Source organism: Microcaecilia unicolor, chromosome 3 (assembly GCF_901765095.1).
Source record: "Microcaecilia unicolor chromosome 3, aMicUni1.1, whole genome shotgun sequence".
Classification (NCBI taxonomy): Eukaryota; Metazoa; Chordata; class Amphibia; order Gymnophiona; family Siphonopidae; genus Microcaecilia; species Microcaecilia unicolor.
Genome location: NC_044033.1, coordinates 400,813,474 through 400,834,725, shown reverse-complemented (window position 1 = coordinate 400,834,725; position 21,252 = coordinate 400,813,474). Strand labels below are relative to the sequence as shown.

General features: G+C 43.1%; 1 protein-coding gene across 1 annotated transcript in view; it reads left to right on the top strand.

Annotated features, from left to right (window-relative positions):
- LOC115464776 (cysteine-rich venom protein TEL1-like) overlaps positions 1 to 21,252 on the top strand; it is an 81,211-nt gene that overhangs the window by 8,917 nt on the left and 51,042 nt on the right. The window contains exon 2 of the mRNA XM_030195130.1: positions 7,910 to 7,971. Coding sequence (XP_030050990.1) covers positions 7,910 to 7,971 — 62 coding nt within the window. The remainder of the gene's footprint in view (positions 1 to 7,909; positions 7,972 to 21,252) is intronic.

Here is a 21,252-nt window from a genome sequence, read left to right as displayed (position 1 = left end):
TGGCCCTGGAGCCTTCCCTCTGCCATGTGATGCCCCCTCTGACATAATTTTCTTTTTCCACATGGGCACCGTATGGCTAAAGGAAGGCCCTGGGGTTATCTTCAGGCAGCCTACTGTATGTGAATTTCTGCTGCTGCCAGTGACCTCTACAGGGAAATATACTATAAGGTAGATTGGGGAATCATAGGAGGGAAAGAGAGAGGAATACTGCTTTAGACTCTTCATTTCAAAAAACCCTGAATGAAGTGAGGCGGCCACTTCTGGGGTGTTTTCAGGTCACTTGCTGCTGCCTCCAGAAGGTCATATTTATTGGCTCAAACTTCGAGGCATGGCATAGGATCAGCTATTGCCACTTTATTGCAGGCTTGCTGTTTTTCGTCTCCTTTGTTGGTCATTATACATTTAGAGGGTAATGAGCTTTGTTCTGTTAAAGGAGTGGATTTAATTCAGGAAATGAAGAGGACTTTCTTTATAGCTTGCTGTTATTTTCCAACCACGAGTTATGTGTGGTCTACAATTATTCCTCATTTTGTGTGGTGAGAGGCTAAGAATGTGAAGGCTGTGGAGTGGTTGCTTAAACGAGTCAATGCTGAAGTGTCTCATTTTATGATCACTCTGCGTGGTTTGGTGCTTTGTCATGCTTTAATTATGAGGGATTGCTCTGGGTTGTTTTGGGGGAATGGTACCCACTTCTCCGACATTGGGTTGGACATTTTCTTGAGTGACTGTCAGGATTTGTTGGAGGTTTATGTTGGTAGCAGACAGGCCGCACCACTTGTAGCAGGGAAGAAGTACAGAACTTTGCATGTGTTTTGGCATTAATTCTAATTTGGGTTTTATTGAAGGCCCAGGGATTGGTATCTGATGTGTGACATCACTATGGGATGGGCAAGACCCTGCTGCACCACAGGCCATGCATGAAGATGGGATAAATGGTATATACAAGGATTTGGAGCAGCTATTTCGGCACCAAATGGCTGTTGGGAGGAGGGTCACTTGGGATGTTGTGTGTTATTTATTACCTGGTTTAAGTTTGTTAATAAAGCTGCAGCCATTTTCTTGCCCAGCACATTAAAGTTATGGTGTTGTGTTTTAATTGGAGGTGATAGTGTATGTAATGCTGAAAGGGAAGATGTGAGTGTCAATATTATATTTATTTTATTCAAAATGTATATTCTGCAGAACCAAACATGCACAGAGAGTAACAACATATATAATAGAAGGTTGACATCATACTAATTGGCCAATAATCATCTACTAAAAAATTATATTTTTAGTATATCTCTATTCCATCAGAAACATCATCACTTGCATGCTCTGACATTTGTTCCTTTCTCATTGAATTCACATACAGTTTTTTAAATATTTTAAAATATTCCGTATTTCTCAGTGACCTCACAGATGAAGGCAAAGAGGGGCATAATTGAACGGGGCGCCAAGTTTTCATGAAGGCGTCCTCGCAGGATTGACCCAAAAAGTGGCGGGGCAACCTGTATTATAGAAACAAGATGGGCGTCCGTCTTTTGTTTCAATAATACGGTCAGGGACGCCCAAATCATGAAATTTAGGTCGACCTTAGAGATGGTCGTCCTTAGGTCGTTTTTGAGATGGTCGTCCCTGGTTTTTGGCAATAATGGAAACCGAAGATGCCCATCTCAAAAACTACCAAATCCAAGCCATTTGATCATGGGAGGAGCCAGCATTTGTAGTGCACTGGCCCCCCTGACATGCCAGGACACCAACCAGGCACCCTAGGGGGCACTGCAGTGGACTTCAGAAAAAGGTCCCAGGTACATAGCTCCCTTACCTTGGGCGCTGAGCCCCCCCCCCCAAAACTCCAAACCCAAAGCCCACAACTGTAGACCACTACCATAGCCCTTAGGGATGAAGGGGGGCACCTACATGTGGGTACAGTGGGTTTCTGGTGGGTTTTGAGGGCTCACATTTACCACCACAAGTGTAACAGGTAGGGGGGCCTTGGCCCGCCTGCCTAAAGTACATTGCACCCACTACAACTGCTCCAGGTACCTGCTTATTGCTGCGATGGACCTGAGTATGGCATTTGAGGCTGGCATAGAGGCTGGCAAAAAAGTATTTTTAAAGATTTTTTTTGAGGGTGGGAGGGGGTTAGTGACCACTGGGGTAGTAAGGGGAGGTGATCCCCGATTCCCTCCGGTGGTCATCTGGTCAGTTCTGGCACCTTTTTGATGCTTGGTCATGAAATAAAATGGACCAAGTAAAGTCGGCCAAGTTTCCATCAGGGACAGCCTTCTTTTTTCCATATTGCCGAGGACGCCCATCTCCTAAGCACACCCCAGTCCCGCCTTCGCTACACTGCCGACACACCCCCATGAACTTTGGTCATCTCCGCGACGGAAAGCAGTTGAGGGCGCCCAAAATTGGCTTTCGATTATGCCGATTTGGGCGACCTTGCGAGAAGGACGCCCATCTCCCGATTTGTGCAGTTCAGTCTCTGATATGGCAGGTTTAGTGCCACATGCTGTACAGTGCCTGAATTGTTACCACAGTGAGAGAGTGTTTCTAGGGATGCCTGCCACTATGACAGTCACTTTCTGACATTGTTTTATTATACTGTAGTATGGTGGTTCAATTATTTTAATTGATTAAGTGGCACATTCCTGGCTAATGAGGAATGTACCTTAACTTGGCTGAGCTGACCATTGCACCGGAGAATTTGAAGGGTTACGTGGTTAGAGGGGGTGAGGGGGGAGAGAATGGATACGAGAAAGTATAGGAATGGAAGTTATTGAGTTCTGATTGGTGCTATGGATTTTGCAGTTCACCAATAAGAGCTATGACATTGAGGTCTGGCAGTGGGCTCATGGCGGGCTCAGAGTGTATTTGTCCGAAGCCCATGTGGGAGACCAGTTTTTGAATGGGTCTTGTCTCAGGGCTGTCCATGGTGACAGAGGCTTACCAGGTTGTTTCCAGGCTGTGGATTGTGGTAGTCCATTTAGCTTAGTATCTTGTTTCCAACAGTTGCCAATCCAAGTCACAAGTACCTGCAAGAAGCCCAAATAGTGGCAGCATTCCATGCTATGAATCCCAGGGCAAGCAGTAGCTTTCCCATGTCTGTCTCAATAGCATGGGCTTTCCCCCCAGGAACTTGTCCAAAACCTTTTTTAATCCCAGATACGTTAACCTCTGTTAATACATCCTCCAGCAAAGAGTTGCAGAGCTTAACTATTTGTTGAGTGAAATAATATTTCCACCTATTTGTTTTCAAAATATCTCCATGTAATTTCCTTGAGTGTCCTCTAGTCTTTGTACTTTTGGAATGCTTAAAAAATAGATTCACTTCTACTTGTTCTACACCACTCAGGATTTTTTAGACCCCAATCATATCTCCCCTCATCTGTCTCTTTTCCAAGCTGAAGAGCCCTACCCTCTATAGCCTTTCCTCATATAAGTGGAGATCCATGTCCTTTATCATTTTGGTCGTTCTTCTTCGAATCTGTTCTGATTCTGCTTTTTTGAGATACAGTGACCAGAACTGAATGCAATTGTCGCGTGCTCGAGGACCTTGGCATACTGTCAGGCTTCTTCCCTGGGAGCACTGGGTTCGTGAGTCCTTGGGCCACTACCGTGGAGCGGCAGTGGCAGGCAAGATCACCTTCACAGTAGAGATGAGACAAGACTGGATCGGAACCCCGGACCGGAGTTCTACACAGGAATACTCGGAACTGGAACGCACTGGACGGGTGCGCACTGGAGTGGAGCCCGCTGGACTGGAACACACTGGAGTGGCCCCACTGGACTGGAACATACAGGAGTGAAACCCGCTGGACTGGAACACACTGGAGCGGAACCCACGGGACCGGAACCCACTGGACTGGAACACACTAGACCTAGGCTTTACCTAAGCTTAACCACCTTTCCCCGAGGGTTGAGCCCTCAGGTTCGGGCGGCCGGCAGGGCTTACAGGAAAAACCGGAACTGGAACTTGCAAGCAGGAACAGCAGGAATGAGGATCCAGGAGTGCCCCCTGGCACCTAGGCGAAGGCAAGGCCGACAGGCAGGGAATGTCCGGGTTCTGGCAGTAGGCAGGTATAAACACAATGACTAGTAAACAGTACCCAAGCTAATAGGAAAGCTATGCCCAGGCAGACCAGTCATACACAAGAAACATACACTAAGCAAACTCAGGAGACTAGTAAAGCTATACACCAGCTAACAACCAAAGCTGTGCCCAAGCTAACAAGTCATACACTGGAAACATACACAGAGCAAACGCAGGAGACTTAGTAAAGCTATACACCAGCTAACAAACAAAGCTGTGCCCAAGCTAACAAGTCATACCCTGGAAACAAACACAGAGAACTAGCAAAGCTATACACAGGCCAACAAGCCAAGCGGTGCCCAAGCTAGCTAGTCATACACTAGGAACAAACACAGAGAACTAGCAAAGCTATACACAGGCTAACAAGCCAAGCGGTGCCCAAGCTAGCTAGGCAAACACTAGGAACAAACACAGAGAACTAGCAAAGCTATACACAGGCTAACAAGCCAAGCTAGCTAGTCAAACACCAGGAACAAACACAGAGAACTAGCAAAGCTATACACAGGCTAACAAGCCAAGCGGTGCCCAAGCTAGCTAGTCAAACATAGAAACTCACACAGAGCAAACACTGAAACAGTGTACAGAGCACTCTACACACCAGGGCCCTTAGTTGAGATGCAAAGGCAAGGGCTGTAGTCTCTAAGTGATTAATAAAGCCCTTCAACACCAGAGGCACAGCTGCAGCAATCACCTTGCATCCAAACAGAGGCTTGACACACAGAGAAGTCAGCCCACAGAAAGGAACAGCAGGAGCCATCTTGGATACTGGCATAGAGGAGGAGGCGGAAGCCATCTTGGAAGAGGCATAGCCCACACAGGTGAGATTCAGTAGGGCAATCAGCACACAGAGCCAGAGAGAAACTAAGACAGAGACAGACACAGAGACAAGCAGAAGCCAGCACAGCCACTGACTCCCAGAAACAGGGTAAGTCTGAGGGTGGTCACGGCCACAGCCGTGACAGCAATACTCAAGGTGATGTCGCACCATGGACTGATAGAGGCATTATAGTATTTTTAGTCTTAATCACCCTCCCTTTCCTAATAATTGATAGCATCCTGTTTGATTTCTGGATGTCATCGCACACTGAGCAGAAGATTTCAGTGTATTATCTACAACACCACCTAGATATTTTTCTTGGGTGCTGACCCCAAAGTGGACCCTAGTATCAGGTAAATATGATTCAGATTATTCTTTCCAAGGTGCATCACCTTACATTTGTTCACATTAAATTTTATCTGCCATTTGTATGCCCAGTTTTCCAATTTCCTAAAGTCTTCCTGCAATTTTTCACAGTTTGCATGTGGTTTAACAACTTTGAATAGTTTTGTGTCATCTGCAAATTTAATCACTTCACTCATCTTTCTGATTGCTATATCATTTATAAATATGTTAAATAGCACCAGTCCCATTACCGATTGCTGCGGCACTCCACTGCTCACCCTCCTCCATTAAGAGACCGTTGCCTTCTATCCCATGACTCTTTAATTTTCTCAGTAGTCTCTCATGAGGAATCTTGTGAAAAGCTTTCTGAAAATCTAGCTGTACTACATCAACTGGCTCAACTTTATCCATGCCTTCAAATAAATGAAGCAAATTGGTGAGACAAGTCTTACCTTGGCTGAACCCATGCTGACTCTGTCCCATTAAACCACGTTTATGTATGTGTTCCATAATTTTATTCTTTATAATAGTGTCCACTATATTACCTGGAACTGATGTGAGGCTTATCAGTCTGTAATTACCCAGATCAGCCCTGGAACCTTTTTAAAAATCAGCATTACATTGGCCACTCTCCAATCTTCAGGTACTATGGATGATTTTAATGACAGGTTATATATTACTAACAGCAGATCAGCAATTTCATATTTGAGTTCTTTGAGTACATTTGGATGTATGCCATCCAGTCCAGGTGATTTACTACTCTTTAATTTGTCAGTTTAGCTCAATATGTCTTCCAAGTTCACAAAGATGTCTTTCACCCTTGAAAACCATTTCCAGTACACGTACATCTCTTATATCTTCTTCCGTAAAGACCGAAGCAAAGATTTCATCCAGTTTTTCTGCTATGGCCTTGTGCCCCTTTTGCTCCTTCATGGTCTTCATGGTCTTATGGTCCTACAGATTCCCCATCTTTGCTGCAAACTCACCATTTCTCAATGTCTGCTTATCTGCTGGTTCATTTGGGAGAGAATGATATCTCCTACATTAAGGGAATTAAAATTATTCAACACATGAAAAGGACCTTATTGTTTCTTCATTGTTACTTTCCTGAGGACTCGTTGATTTGGTCATGTATTGTTCCCTACAGACTTATACAATGACAAATTATGGGGCCCTTTTACAAAGGCGCGGTAGGCTCTATGCGCATGCAGCATGTGCCAAAATGAGACTATCGCCAGGCTAGTGCAACCCCTGGTGGTAATTTTGGGTTTGGCGTGTGTCCATAATGCCTTGAAAAAATATTTTTTATTTCCTACCTGTGCAGCGTTTCCAGCGTTAATCGGCAGTTGAAGGGTGCTTACCGATCACCACACATGTAGTGCATGAGCTCTTACCGCTAGATCAATGGGTGATGATAAGGGTTCAGGCTGTAAATAGGCGCACGCTGGTTTCAGTTTTACCACAGTGTCTTTTCCCAGCCTATTGAAAAAAAGCCCTTTTTACAGAAGTGGTAAAATCTGACCCAGCACACGCCAAATACACACACCCACATTAATGCAGGCCACATTTTGCCATGCCTTAGTAAAGGGACCCCTATGTAATTATAATGAATTATTTTCTGAAAAACAAAAAAGATAAAATAAAAGTTATTGAACCTTCCATAAAGTTAGTCCTTTCTTTGTCAATCCAGAAAAGGAAGTATATGGATTACTACTTTTACTTATTATTAAAGACCCTATTATTAGTGAAGTTCAATTACTATCTACTGAGGAAATTCATTCTTTATAATTGCAGGAGGAGTCTTCCTTTGTAATAGTATTCTTTAACTATTTTGCAACACACTTCTAATTTGAGTGTCCTTGTATTTTAACTTTGTTCACCTTGGCTGGTATCCCTTAATCCCTTGCTCAATCAGATATTAATAAAGTCAGGAACCAGAAATGCTATATAAGCTGCTTCCAGGTATAAGATTAACTATAGTTCTCAGAAGTTTCCATAAAGATAGAAGATACAGTCTCTTCAGGCTCTGAAAGGTAAAATTAAAATAGCTTACATTTATTTTTACTAACTGTATTTACTTTAATATAAAGCATATCCAGATTTTAACAAATTGCACTTTAATGATGTAATAAATATTTGAAGTATAGCTAAACTTTCTTGAAATAATCAGATTTGATTATGGGAACAATATCTAACATTTTCTATTTTATCAGCATGTAGGCAAATTATTTATTTCATGTATTTTATTTGTCTTGGTCACAGCATTTGTCAAAAAGCCACCCAATTCTACTGTAAACATTCCTTTTCCACCATTATATAGTACAAAACCATCAGTACTTAGACTCAATCAGTAAAAACTTGATTGAATAAAACTGTTTTCTGAAGGTGCAGAAACTGTTTGTAAGCCTAATTTCCAGTTGCAATGTATTCCATTGAAATGTTGTAGTCAGTATAAATGATATGCTGCAAGTTTCCATATAGGGATATTCTTGAGAAGCAGGTAAATGAAGTCTCCTAGAAGTTTCAGATTGCAAAACTGGAGCAGAAGTATTCATTTTAATTGAGACAGAATACATTGAGTAATCCCCAGAAACAGTTTTGTATATAAGACAAAATACCTTAAATTTTAATCTTTTAATTTAATTTGTGTTTCTTCTCTGTTTTAGAGATGGCCATGCTGATTTTTACTGTGTGTTTTGCAGCTATGCTGCATCAGACAGCTGGGCAAGTATGTGTCAAATGTCAGGAACATATTTAGATATGCTATTTACGTGTTATTGCAGCATAATTATTGCTTGCTTCTTATCTGAAAAAAAAAGTTTAAAATAACATTGAGATAAAACGTGGAAATGAGGTCTAGGAAAATAAAACATAGTGGTTTATTTACTAACTAGTAAAAAAGGCCCGTTTCTGACACAAATGAAACGGGCGCTAGCAAGGTTTTCCTTGGAGTGTGTATGTTTGGGAGAGTGTATGTGAGAGTGACTGTTTGAGAGTCCGAGTGAAAGTGTGAGTGTGTGAGAGAGAGAGTGAGTCTGGGTGTGAGTGTGTTTGTGAGAGAGTGTGTGTGTGAGAATGAGAGTGTGTGCAAGTGTGTATGTGAGACACAGTGTGAGAGAGAGTGTGTGTGTGTGGGCGAGAGAGAGAGTGTGTGTGAGACACAGATTCTCTGTGAGAGTGAGTGTATGAGACCAAGCGAGTGTGTGAGTGACTGTGTGGCACATAGAGAGTGAATGTGATACAGTGTGAGACAGAGTGTGTGAGAGTGAGAGTCAGAAAGACATTGTATATGAGAGAGAGAGTGTGAGCTGTGCCCTCCCAATCCATGGCCATCTGTCCCCTGCCCCCTCCATTCATCCTTTTCCAGCAATTCCCCTCTCTCCCTGAGCCCTGCCCTCCCAATCCATGGCCATCCATGTTTCTCTGTCACCTGCCCCCTCCATTCATCCCTATCCAGCATTTCCCCTCTCTGCCTGAGGCCTGCCCTGCAATCCATATCCATCCATGCCCATCTGTCCCCTCCATTCATCCCTATCCAGCAATTCCCCTCTCCCTGAGTCCTGCCCTTCCAATCCATGCCCATCCATGCTCATCTGTCACCTGGCCCCTCCATTTTTCCCTATCCAGCAATTGCCCTCTCTCCCTGAGGCCTGCCCTGCAATCCATATCCATCCATGCCCATCTGTCCCCTCTATTCATCCCTATCCAGCAATTTCCCTCTCTCCCTGAGTCCTGCCCTCCCAATCCATGCCCATCCATGCTCCTCTGTCCCCTGCCCCCTCCATTCATCCATTTCCAGTAATTCCCCTCTCTCCCTGAGCCCTGCCCTCCCAATCCATGCCCATCCATGCTCCTCTGTCCCCTGCCGCCTCCATTCATCCTTTTCCAGCAAGTCCCCTCTCTCCCTTCCATGACCCCCCCTCGCATCCATGCTCCTCTCTCTCCCATGTCCCAGCCTGGCCCGCCCTCTTCTCCCCCCCCCTTCGCATCCATGCCCCCCCCCCTTCGCATCCATGCATCCCTTTTTTTTTTCTTTTTTTTAACTTTACCTCCGTGGCGGTTCGTGCAGCGAAGCGCCAGGGAAGGAGGCGGCGCTCCCGACGTCTAGCCTTCCCTTCGCTGTGTTCCGCCGGATTTGTTTGGTTTGAGGCGAGGCGGGGCAGAGACGGCTGGCTGGCTTGAAGGCTTCACACCATGAATCCACGAACCCTTCAGCCTGGGAGTGACGTCAGATGGCTTCACAGAACGTTGTCCTCAGTACGTTGAGGGTGCGTTTTATTATATTAGATGTTTTGTCCAACTCTGCGTATATGGGAAAATGCTTAGGGGTCCTTTTACAAAGGTGTGCTGAAAAATGGATTGCGGTACTGTAGGCGTGGGTTTTGGGTACGCGCCTGTAAAAAAGGCCTTTTTTAAATTTTTTACGGAAATGGGCGTGCGGCAAAATGAAAATTGTTGTGCGTCCATTTTAGGTGTGAGACCTTACCACCAGCCATTGACCTAGCGGTAAAGACTCACACAGTAACCAGGTGGTAATGACCTACGCTCACCAAATGCCACTTTTCACGTGTCCGTTACATGCACCTAAAAATAAAAAATATTTTTCAGATGCACGTATCGGACGCACGCCAAAAAATGAAATTACTGCAACAGCCACGTGGTAGTCAGGCGGTAACTCCATTTTGGCATGCGTTGGGTGTGCATTGGGCGGCTTAGTAATAGGGCCCCTTAGTAAACAGAGCTATAAACATAAAATATATATTACCCAGAAACCTGGCGGTCTAGTGTTATATATTAGGGATTCCATTTACTACCAACTGACATGTTTGAAACTTTTGTATTAGTTCCTCCATTTTTAATTGTTCTTTTAATTTAGGGCTATGTTTACTAAGCTCCTCTATAGACACACTGTTTTTAGCATGCACTAAAAATTAGCATGTGCTAACGCTAGAGACACCCATAGAAATATATGGGTGTCTCTAGCGCTAAGATGCACTAATTTTTAGCACATGCTAAAAACGCTAGTACACCTTAGCAAACAGGGCCCTTATGGTCTTCAGGTTAATTGTATTATAATTAATTAATTTTATTTATTTATTTTGTTTCATTTGTATCCCACATTTTCCCACCTATTTGCGGGCTCAGTGTGGCTTACAATACGTTGTAGTAATGGAAGTAGAATCTGTTACAACATAATTATGGTTACATCGTGAGGAGTTAATCCCTTCTTATTGAAATAATTTCTACCTCTGATTTCCTTGATAATGAAAATGTTATTTTATATTTTATTAATTTATTTTATTTTAAAATTATATACCCAGTCTAAAACCTAAGCAGCTTCCAGATAACCATACATAATAAAATCAAACATATTGTTTATTAATTTGATATACCGCATCATTTGAGCATGAATCAAGGCGGTTTACATACAATTGTACAGATACTTGCATTGTACCTAGTGGACTCTTTACTGCCTAGGGGGAAAAAGTATATTTAATCATTAAATATATATCCCTTTTGCCCTAGGCAATGAAAAGCCCACCCCCACCTAGAAATTCACAAACAATAAATTTTAATAGTGCCCAGGACTCATACATAGTGCCTACCCATATTCGCTCTGGGCCCACCCAAAATGTCAGGCCTGGCTATACCACTGTTATAAACAATCTTTAAAACAAATTTAAAAGACAAAATCAGCAACCCCAGTACTTAAGTGGCGGAGTAGCCTGGTGGTTAGTACAGCGGACTCTGACCCTGGGGAACTGGGTTTGATTCCCACTGTAGCTCCTTGTGACTCTGGGCAAGTCACTTAACCCTCCATTGTCCCAGGTACAAATAAGTACCTGTATATAATATGTAAACTGCTTTGAATGTAGTTGGAAAAACCACAGAAAGGCGGTATATAAGTCCCATTCCCTAGCTGGCACAGTGCTGAAGGTAAGCAGAGCTCCTGACGCGCACTTGAAAAAAAGGCATGGCATTTCGGTTCCACAGAACCTGCTTCTGGGGTGATTTCAAACCAGGTGGCTGATAATGGTACAGCCTCAACGCTCAAGTGGCAACTGTCAAAAAGAAGCTGAGGTTATATTATTCCATAGGCTTTAGACCATTATGAGATGTCTCAATGCCACCTGAAATTAAACATGACCAAAACCGAGCTTCTCATTTTCCCCCCAAACCCACTTCCCCACTCCCCCCATTTTCTATTTCTGTTGATGGCTCTCTCATTCTCCCTGTCTCCTCAGCTCGAAACCTTGGGGTCATATTTGACTCTTCTCTCTCCTTCTCTGCTCATATTCAGGAGATCGCCAAGACCTGTCGTTTCTTTCTTTACAACATCCATAAAATCCGCCCCTTTCTTTCTGAGCACTCTACCAAAACCCTCATCCACACCCTTGTCACCTCTCATTTAGACTACTGCAATCTGCTTCTTGCTGGCCTCCCACTTAGTCATCTCTCCCCTCTCCAATCGGTTCAAAACTCTGCTGCCCATCTCGTCTTCTGCCAGGGTCGCTTTACTCATACTACCCCTCTCCTCAAGTTGCTTCACTGGCTCCCTATCCGTTTTCACATCCTGTTCAAACTTCTTCTACTAACCTATAAATGTACTCACTCTGCTGCTCTCCAGTATCTATCCACACTTGTCCTTCCCTACACCCCTTCCTGTACACTCTGCTCCATGGATAAATCCTTCTTATCTGTTCCCTTCTCCACTACTGCCAACTCCAGACTTCATGCCTTCTGTCCCGCTGCACCCTACGCCTGGAATAAACTTCCTGAGCCCCTACGTCTTGCCCCATCCTTGGCCACCTTTAAATCTAGACTGAAAGCCCACCTCTTTAACATTGCTTTTGACTCGTATCCACTTGTAACCACTCGCCTCCACCTACCCTCCTCTCCTCCTTCCTGTACACATTAATTGATTTGATTTGCTTACTTTATTTTTTTGTCTATTAGATTGTAAGCTCTTTGAGCAGGGACTGTCTTTCTTCTATGTTTGTGCAGCGCTGCGTGCGCCTTGTAGCGCTATAGAAATGCTAAATAGTAGTAGTAGTAGTAATTTCATGGGTTTGCTCATTATTTTCAGGAAAAGGCTTTACAGATTATAAACCCATTTCCAGAAAATATAGAGTTAGAAATGCAAGATAGTATTGAAAAAAAGATGACATTTGTAATGAATTTATACCTGCAAATTTGTACATGATGTTTTGAAGTTAATTGACACACTTAATTACTCCAGTAGTATGGGAAAGACGATGGGATTTGATATACCACCTTTCTATTGTTACAATCAAGTGGTTTACATACTATATACAGGTATTTATTTGGGGTAACAGAAGGTTAAGGGACCCTTTTACTAAGCAGCGGTAAGCCCAAAGTGAGCTTAGCACATGCCACTCTGGAGCTACCGCTGACCCAACAGAGGTTCCAGTAGTAGTTTTACCCCCAGAGCATGGCATTTCCAGCGCTAGCAGAAATATTCAAAAAATGTTTCCATATGGGGGTTACCGGGTGGTAATCGGGCAAAGGGTGGTGGTAATTGCTTCCCCCTCCCCAAAATGGTCACGCAGTAAAAGCAATCTTACCACATGGTCATGTCTTTTTTCAAGCAAAAAGGTAGGGTCCGAGTAACTTCCACAGAAAGCCAAAGCGCAACAAAGAGGTAGAAGGAGAATGAGGTTCAAAAGATACAGGCAAACTGAAAGTGAGAGCTTCCATAAAGTTTATTTGCCACAAATCATAACCTACAATGGAGTAAGAAGGGAACCCAAGTGACCCTACACAGGCCATATTTCGGCACAAAAGCCTTCCTCAAGGGTCGTTGTGGATTACATCAAAAACTCCACTGCTTGCAGAGAAAAAAATGAAACGTCAGCTGTTGCAAAACACTGAGAAAGATAGACACTCAAAATCCAAATAACTGGAGCAACTTGGATTTTGGTTTATGCGGGGGGAGGGGGGGTGAAGTACTTACCGCCACCCATTGCCCGATTATGGCCCGGTAATCCCCTCTGGAAATATTTTAAAAATATTTTTTACTAGTGCTGGAAATGCCATGCCCAGGTTGTAGTTCCTTACTAGTGACGCTTTGCTGGAGCTACTTGGATTTTGAGCGTCTATCTTTCTTAGCGTTTTGCAATAGCTGACATATCATTTTTTTTTCTCTGCGAGCAGTGGAGTTTTTAATATAATCCACAACAAACCCTGAGGGTCGCTTAGAAAGTTATGTGAATGCATTTTAATTACTGCCAATTAGTGCTGGTAATTGCTTGCTAATGGCAAATTATCAGCATTGATTAGCTTGTTAAAACAATTAAGTTATGGCCGCAAATTGGCTACCCATGCAGATTTGCGTGGGCACATTTAGTCACCATTTATAGAATGTGGGGGAGAATGGGCAAAGTCACCAAGAGGCATGTTTTCAAAGCACTTAGACTTATAGAATCTGGCCCTTTCTGTAGTTATTTTATAAAGACTCTTAGGTGCTATGTTGCCTTTATAGGATAACTGTAAAATAGGCATCTACTTGCGCTTCTTCCCTAGGTGGCCTATTATAAAATTATTCTCCACAGGTGTGGAAGAAGAGCAAAGTTGGAAATCAAATAGGGTGCAGAGAATCTCACTAAGAAGTAAAAATGAGCAAACCAGATGCCTTCAGGTCTTTATCTGATCTGATAATTTAAGTGTATTTCTTTTATTTTAGATGAAACAGTCAAAATATATCTTGAACACTTTGAAGCACTTTGAAATTATTTGTAGTTCTGAAACAAAAGTTCCAAGTGAACCTATACAACTGTGAATTGCTCATTTTTTCAAATATTCTGGTGCTGTTGGGGGAAGGGGGGTGACACTATTTTCTAAGATGTCTTGTTAGCATTGACAATGTGTTAACTATATGTATATAACTATATGTAAGCGCAAGATGGCCGACAAGTAAAGACCTCGGAAGGCGAGCTCCAGAAGTCCCGAGTGAAGAGACCCACCTAGGCCATCCCTACCTGGACCGGAACGGACCAGGAGGGCTCGGGACTGGAGCTAAAGCCTGCTGGATCAGCTGAAAGCCATCTGGGCCCAGAGATCCAAGAACAAGCGGCGAGCCTTGGACGGGACTGTCCGCACCACGAGGCCCGTCCACCCACGGCTGGTCACTGCCAACGGAGACCTGAGTGACAAGCTGTGAGACCTGAAAACAGCAGACCCACCGAGTGATCCGGATCGCCGCTGTGCCGCGGCACCGACCGGTCCGTGACAGGCCCAGCAGTCTGAGAGGTGAGTCAGCTGGGCTTTGCCAAGCCGCGGACCATCTACCACCGACGATCTGGGTCCCTAGAGGAAACAGAGCCCGAGGACGAACGGCATCCGGGTCCGAGCATACCTTGCGAAGCTGGACCTGGAGTGCCGTGATCTGGCCCGAGCTTGCCACGTGGAGCCGGTCCTGAAATTAGACCACGAACGTGTTCCGAGGCTGCCGCGTGGAGTAGGCCCTAGAATGCTGAATCACGCGCGCAAGCAGAAGACAGGAGAGACATCCGACACGCAGGCGAGGAGGACCGGAGCACCGATTGCGCACTGGCACAGGAGAAGGTGCACTACAAAGACAGAGTCAGCGAATCAACCCAACGGAGGACAAGCGGACCGCCAGATCTCGCAAGAACCGCGCGTTGAGCCCAAGCACCAATAGATTGACCCGAGGGCCGCGTGGAACCGAGATGCCCGAATCAACCCAATCCTTAACGCACTACGATTGACAACAGAGTGAACGACGTGCAGATGTAAGAAGGGAAAAAACCCATCTGTTTTTCATATTATTATGCTGCTGCTGTTGCTAAGTTGCCTATGACTCTACCTGCTACTTTTCCAATTCTGCCTTCAAACACATGCTAAGTATCGCTTTTCATATTATGACTGCCTATGACTTAGCCTACTAACTTCTGCAATTCGGCCTCCAAACACAAACTAAAAATTGTATTTCATATTATTTTGCTGCCGTTGTGCTAAGCTGCCTATGACTCTGCTTGCTAACTTTGCAATTCTTCCTTCAAACATTTGGTAAATACTGTTTTTCATATTATTCCGTTGTTGCACAGCCATTAGACTTGCCTCGCTTTGAATTGTTGCCAAGCTTTGAATTGTTGCCAAGCTAAATGCAAATGTAAGCTTTGCCTCGCTTTGAATTGTAGCCAAGCTTAAATGCAAATGTAAACTCTGCCTCGCTTTGAATTGCCAAGACATATGCAATGTAAGCTTTGCCTCACTTTGAATGTAGACTAGCTAAATGTTTGTAACAGCGCCTCAAACATAGATATGAATACCAACAAAACACTCCTAATCATCCATTGTCTCACCCTACTCCTACACGCAAACACAACCCACAACCCAGATAACAACAACCCCATAAATCACAAATCACACAGCACTCACACACACACAATGCCCACCTCAAAGAACATCCATAATAACTCACACACAATACACCAACCCTATGTACAACCTATCAGCAACTCATCAATCCAAAGACACAATAACCAACCAAAAGGAAAAATCTCCGGATACGAACATCACCAACAAAAAGAAGAAAACAACAATAACAAATTCAACCCCCGAAGAAACAGACAACTAATAAAAATAAACACATCGAACCTCCCCGCGGAACCATACCACTCAATCCAACTAGGATACATCAATGCAAGATCAGCAGTAAGAAACTCAGTAGACATACTAGACTGGATCACCACAGATAATCTAGACCTTCTATTTATCACAGAAACCTGGTTCTATAGCCCCACAGACCCCGCCATCTTAGAAACATGCCCACCAGAATACAAAGTCACCCACTGGACTAGAATTGGAAAAAGAGGAGGCAGAATAGCCATAATTTACAAACCTGAATTTACCATCACAATCACGGGTGAATCCACCTCACCACAACTCGAAATTGCATCGACAAGAATTAATCACCCAAACCTAATAGGACACCTTAACACTATCCTATTCTACAGACCACCAGGAAAATGGAAAGACTCCCAAACACTACTCATGGACTTCATCTCGAACTCCTGTGTATCTACCTCAAACATCCTTATAATAGGAGACATTAACCTACACCTGGAAGATGACACCTCACCAAGCACATGAGAATGCAAAGAATTCTTAAAACTCTGGGATCTTCAAGCACCCAACATGCAACCAACACACAAAAAAGGACACACACTCGATATCATAACAAGCAAATTCGAACCGGACTCAACAATCATACTCACCGACACACAATGGACACCTACATTATGGTCAGACCACCACAAAGCAAATGTCTCTCTCTGCTGGCGAAAAACACACATAAACACAACCAATAAACATGAGCGAACAACATACAAAACGAGAGGAATAATAGACCCCACAACATTCTGGCAACAGATCTACCAGAACGAATGGTCAACAAATGCTGACACCATCCAATTCCTCCAAGAATGGGACGACTTATGTACAACAACACTAGACAAAATCGCCCCATTCCAAACTAGAACATCGCACAGGAAAAAATCAAATCCATGGTTCACTGAAGAGCTGAAAAAACTTAAAACACAAGTCAGGAAACTAGAACACGCATGGAACAAAAAGAGAGATGAACAAACACTGAGCGCCTGGAAACTACTTCGGAGAAAATACAAATATACCATAAAACAGACTAAAAGACTACATTGCAAAACAATAATAGGACCAAACTACAAAGACACACATAAACTCTTCAACCTTGTGAATAAACTGTTAGACACCACACCAGTCACAACGGCAAAGACATACCAGATGTGGACAACCTTGCAAAATACTTCAAGGAGAAAATCATACAATTACGACTCAAAATACCCACTAGCCCTATTGAATACGCCACAATTCTAGATTGTCTAGATCCAGAAGAAGGAACATATCCAGCAGACAGAACCTGGACTGAATTCGAATTACTATCAGAAGACCTCATCTCTAAAACACTTAAAAAATATGCCAAATCCCATTGCAAACTAGACATTTGCCCAAATAACCTCATGAACTCTGCTTCTCAACAATTCATAGTAGACCTAATGAACCACGTAAACTTCATGCTACAAAACGGACTCTTCCCAAAAGAAAAAGGAAAAATATTACTCACTCCAATTCCTAAAGATACAAAGAAAAGCATGAGCGAAATAACCAACTACAGGCCAGTAGCATCCATACCACTAATAACCAAAATAACTGAAGGAATGGTAACGAAACAACTCACAAACTATCTAAACAAGCACTCAATACTGCATGATGCCCAATCAGGATTCCGATCAAATCACAGCACAGAAACGGTATTAGTCACCCTTATGACTAAATTTAAACAAATAATAGCTACTGGTAACAATATACTCCTCCTACAATTCGACATGTCAAGTGCCTTCGATATGGTTGACCACGGAATCCTATTACACATACTTGAATATTTCGGCATAGGAGGAAATGTCCTGAACTGGTTCAAGGGGTTCCTAACCCAGCGTTCATATCAAGTTACATCAAATTCAACCACATCTACTGCATGGACACCTGAATGTGGAGTACCACAAGGATCACCCCTCTCACCAACCATTTTCAACCTAATGATGATCCCTTTGGCAAAACTCCTATCAAACCACAACCTCAATCCATATATTTATGCCGATGATGTAACAATATACATCCCTTTCAAGCAAGACATCAAAGAAATCCACAACGAAATCAATCAAAGTCTACACATCATGAACACATGGGCAGATGCATTTCGTCTGAAATTAAATGCAGAAAAAACTCAATGCCTGATACTCACCTCCCAATACAACACGAATGAATTTATCACTATAAACACACCAAAACTAAACCTTCCAATCTCAGAAACGCTAAAAATCCTTGGAGTCACTATCGACCGCCACTTAACACTCAAAACTCATGCAAACAATACAACCAAAAAGATGTTCTACTGTATGTGGAAACTGAAAAGAATAAGACCATTCTTCCCAAGATCCGTCTTTCGTAGCCTAGTGCAATCCCTAGTACTCAGTCATTTGGATTACTGCAACTCACTGTACGCAGGTTGCAAAGAGCAAATTCTGAGGAAACTTCAAACAGCCCAGAACACAGCAGCCAGACTCATCTTCGGAAAACCAAAATATGAAAGTGCAAAACCCTTACGAGAGAAGCTACACTGGCTTCCACTCAAGGAACGCATTACTTTTAAAGTATGCACATTAACCCACAAAATCATTCACGGCGAAGCTCCAGCCTACATGTCTGAGTTAATAGACTTACCACCCAGAAACGCTAGAAGATCATCCCGAACCTTCCTCAACCTCCACTTCCCTAATTGCAAGGGCGTAAAATACAAGACGCTACACGCATCAACCTTTTCTCACGTGGGAACGCAGTACTGGAATGCACTGCCGCGCAACCTGAGAACGATCCACGAGCAAACCTCCTTCTGCAAACTACTGAAGACCCATCTTTTTGAAAAAATCTACGGAAAGAAGCAAAACACATAAAGTCCACACTCACTGTTCACTAATGCATCAATACATCCATTTCTGAACTCTCACCCCCGTAATCTAACTTCACTCATACCTTCATCCACAGATATATGTATACCACACATAATGCCCTTCTAGCTTCCCGCTGTCTCCTTCCAATGTTTCAAAGCTTTGATCCATTGTTATATTCTGCATAACTCTTCACAATGTAATCCATTACCAAGTTGTAACAAATTGTACTTCCATCATTCATATCATATTGTAAGCCACACTGAGCCCGCAAAAAGGTGGGAAAATGTGGGATACAAATGCAATAAATAAATAAAATAAATGAGACACATTAATGAGACACTACTGTTAGTGATATGGAATTTATCCTTAAAATCAAGCGTGGTACCGGAAGATTGGAGGGTGGCTAATGTAACGCCGATTTTTAAAAAAGGTTCCAGGGGAGATCCGGGAAATTATAGACCGGTGAGTCTAACGTCGGTGCTGGGGAAAATGGTAGAGACTATTATCAAAAACAAAATTACAGAGCACATCCGAGGACATGGATTACTGAGACCAAGTCAGCACGGCTTTTGTGTGGGGAAATCTTGCCTGACCAATTTACTTCAATTCTTTGAAGGCATAAACAAAACATGTGGCCAAAGGGGAGCCGGTTGAAATTGTGTATCTGGATTTTCAAAAGGCGTTTGACAAGGTACCTCATGAAAGGCTACAGAGGAAATTGGAGGGACATGTGATAGCAGGAAATGTCCTATTGTGGATTAAAAACTGGTTGAAGGATAGGAAATAGAGAGTGGGGTTAAATGGGCAGTATTCACAATGGAGAAGGGTAGTTAGTGGGGTTCCTCAGGGGTCTGTGCTAGTACCGCTGCTTTTTAACATATTTATAAATGATTTAGAGATGGGAGTAACTAGCAAGGTAATTAAATTTGCTGATGACACAAAGTTATTCAAAGTCGTTAAATCACGACAGGATTGTGAAAAATTACAAGAGGACCTTACGAGACTGGGAGACTGGGCGGCTAAATGGCAGACGATGTTTAATGTGAGCAAGTGCAAGGTGATGCATGTGGGAAAAAAGAACCCGAATTATAGCTACGTCATGCAAGGTTCCACGTTAGGAGTTACGGACCAAGAAAGGGATCTGGGTGTCGTCGTCGATAACACACTGAAACCTTCTGCTCAGTGTGCTGCTGCGGCTAGGAAAGCGAATAGAATGTTGGGTATCATTAGGAAAGGTATGGAAAACAGGTGTAAGGATGTTATAATGCCGTTGTATCGCTCCATGATGCGACTGCACCTTGAGTACTGTGTTCAATTCTGGTCACCGTATCTCAAGAAAGATATAGTAGAATTGGAAAAGGTGCAGTGAAGAGCGATTAAAATGATAGCGGAGATGGGACGACTTCCCTATGAAGAAAGACTAAGGAGGGTAGGGTTTTTCAGCTTGGAGAAGAGACGTCTGAGGAGAGACATGATAGAGGTATATAAAATATTGAGTGGAGTGGAACAGGTGGATGTGAAGTATTTGTTCACGCTTTCCAAAAATACTAGGACTAGGGAGCATGCGATGAAACTACAGTGTAGTAAATTTAAAGCAAATCAGAGAAAATGTTTCTTCACCCAACGCATAATTAAACTCTGGAATTCTTTGCCGGAGAACGTGGTGAAGGCGGTTAGCTTAGCAGAGTTTAAAAAGGGGCTAGACGGTTTCCTAAAGGACAAGTCCATAAACCACTACTAAATGGACTTGGGGAAAAATCCACAATTCCAGGAATAACATGTATAGAATGTTTGTACGTTTGGGAAGCTTGCCAGGTGCCCTTGGCCTGGATTGGCCGCTGTCGTGGACAGGATGCTGGGCTTGATGGACCCTTGGTCTTTTCCCAGTGTGGCATTACTTATGTACTTATGTAATTTTTAATGCCTACTAACCCCCTGAGTTTATAAAGCTCACCAAAATTGCACACACAAATGTAGGCGTGTCCCCGATTAGCACATGCAATTTAATTGAATAACAAGCCAATTAGTGCCAATAGTTGAATTTTAACAAGCAATTATTAGCACTAATTACATTTAATTGGGACCATGCACATAAAGTTAGGTGCATGATTCACGCCTAAAATTTACGCACAATCAAAAAAAAGGGGCACAGCAAAGGGAGGGTCATGGGCATTTCACGGCAGAATGAGGATGTGGCTTCAATTTACATGCACAATTTCAGAATAATGGTGCACCGTGCATAAATGTAAGCACTGTCATTTGCACCATGTTTCCTTTGGTGCAAATGGTCATGCCTAAATTTATGTGTGACTCTGCTTAAGTGTGTGAACATAAGTACATAAGTATTGCCATACTGGGAAAGACCATAATCCATCAAGCCCAGCATCCTGTCTCCAGCAGTGGCTAATCCAGGTCACAAATACCTGGCAAGATCCCAAAAAAGTACAAAACAAAGTCCATTTAATAATGGTCTATGGACT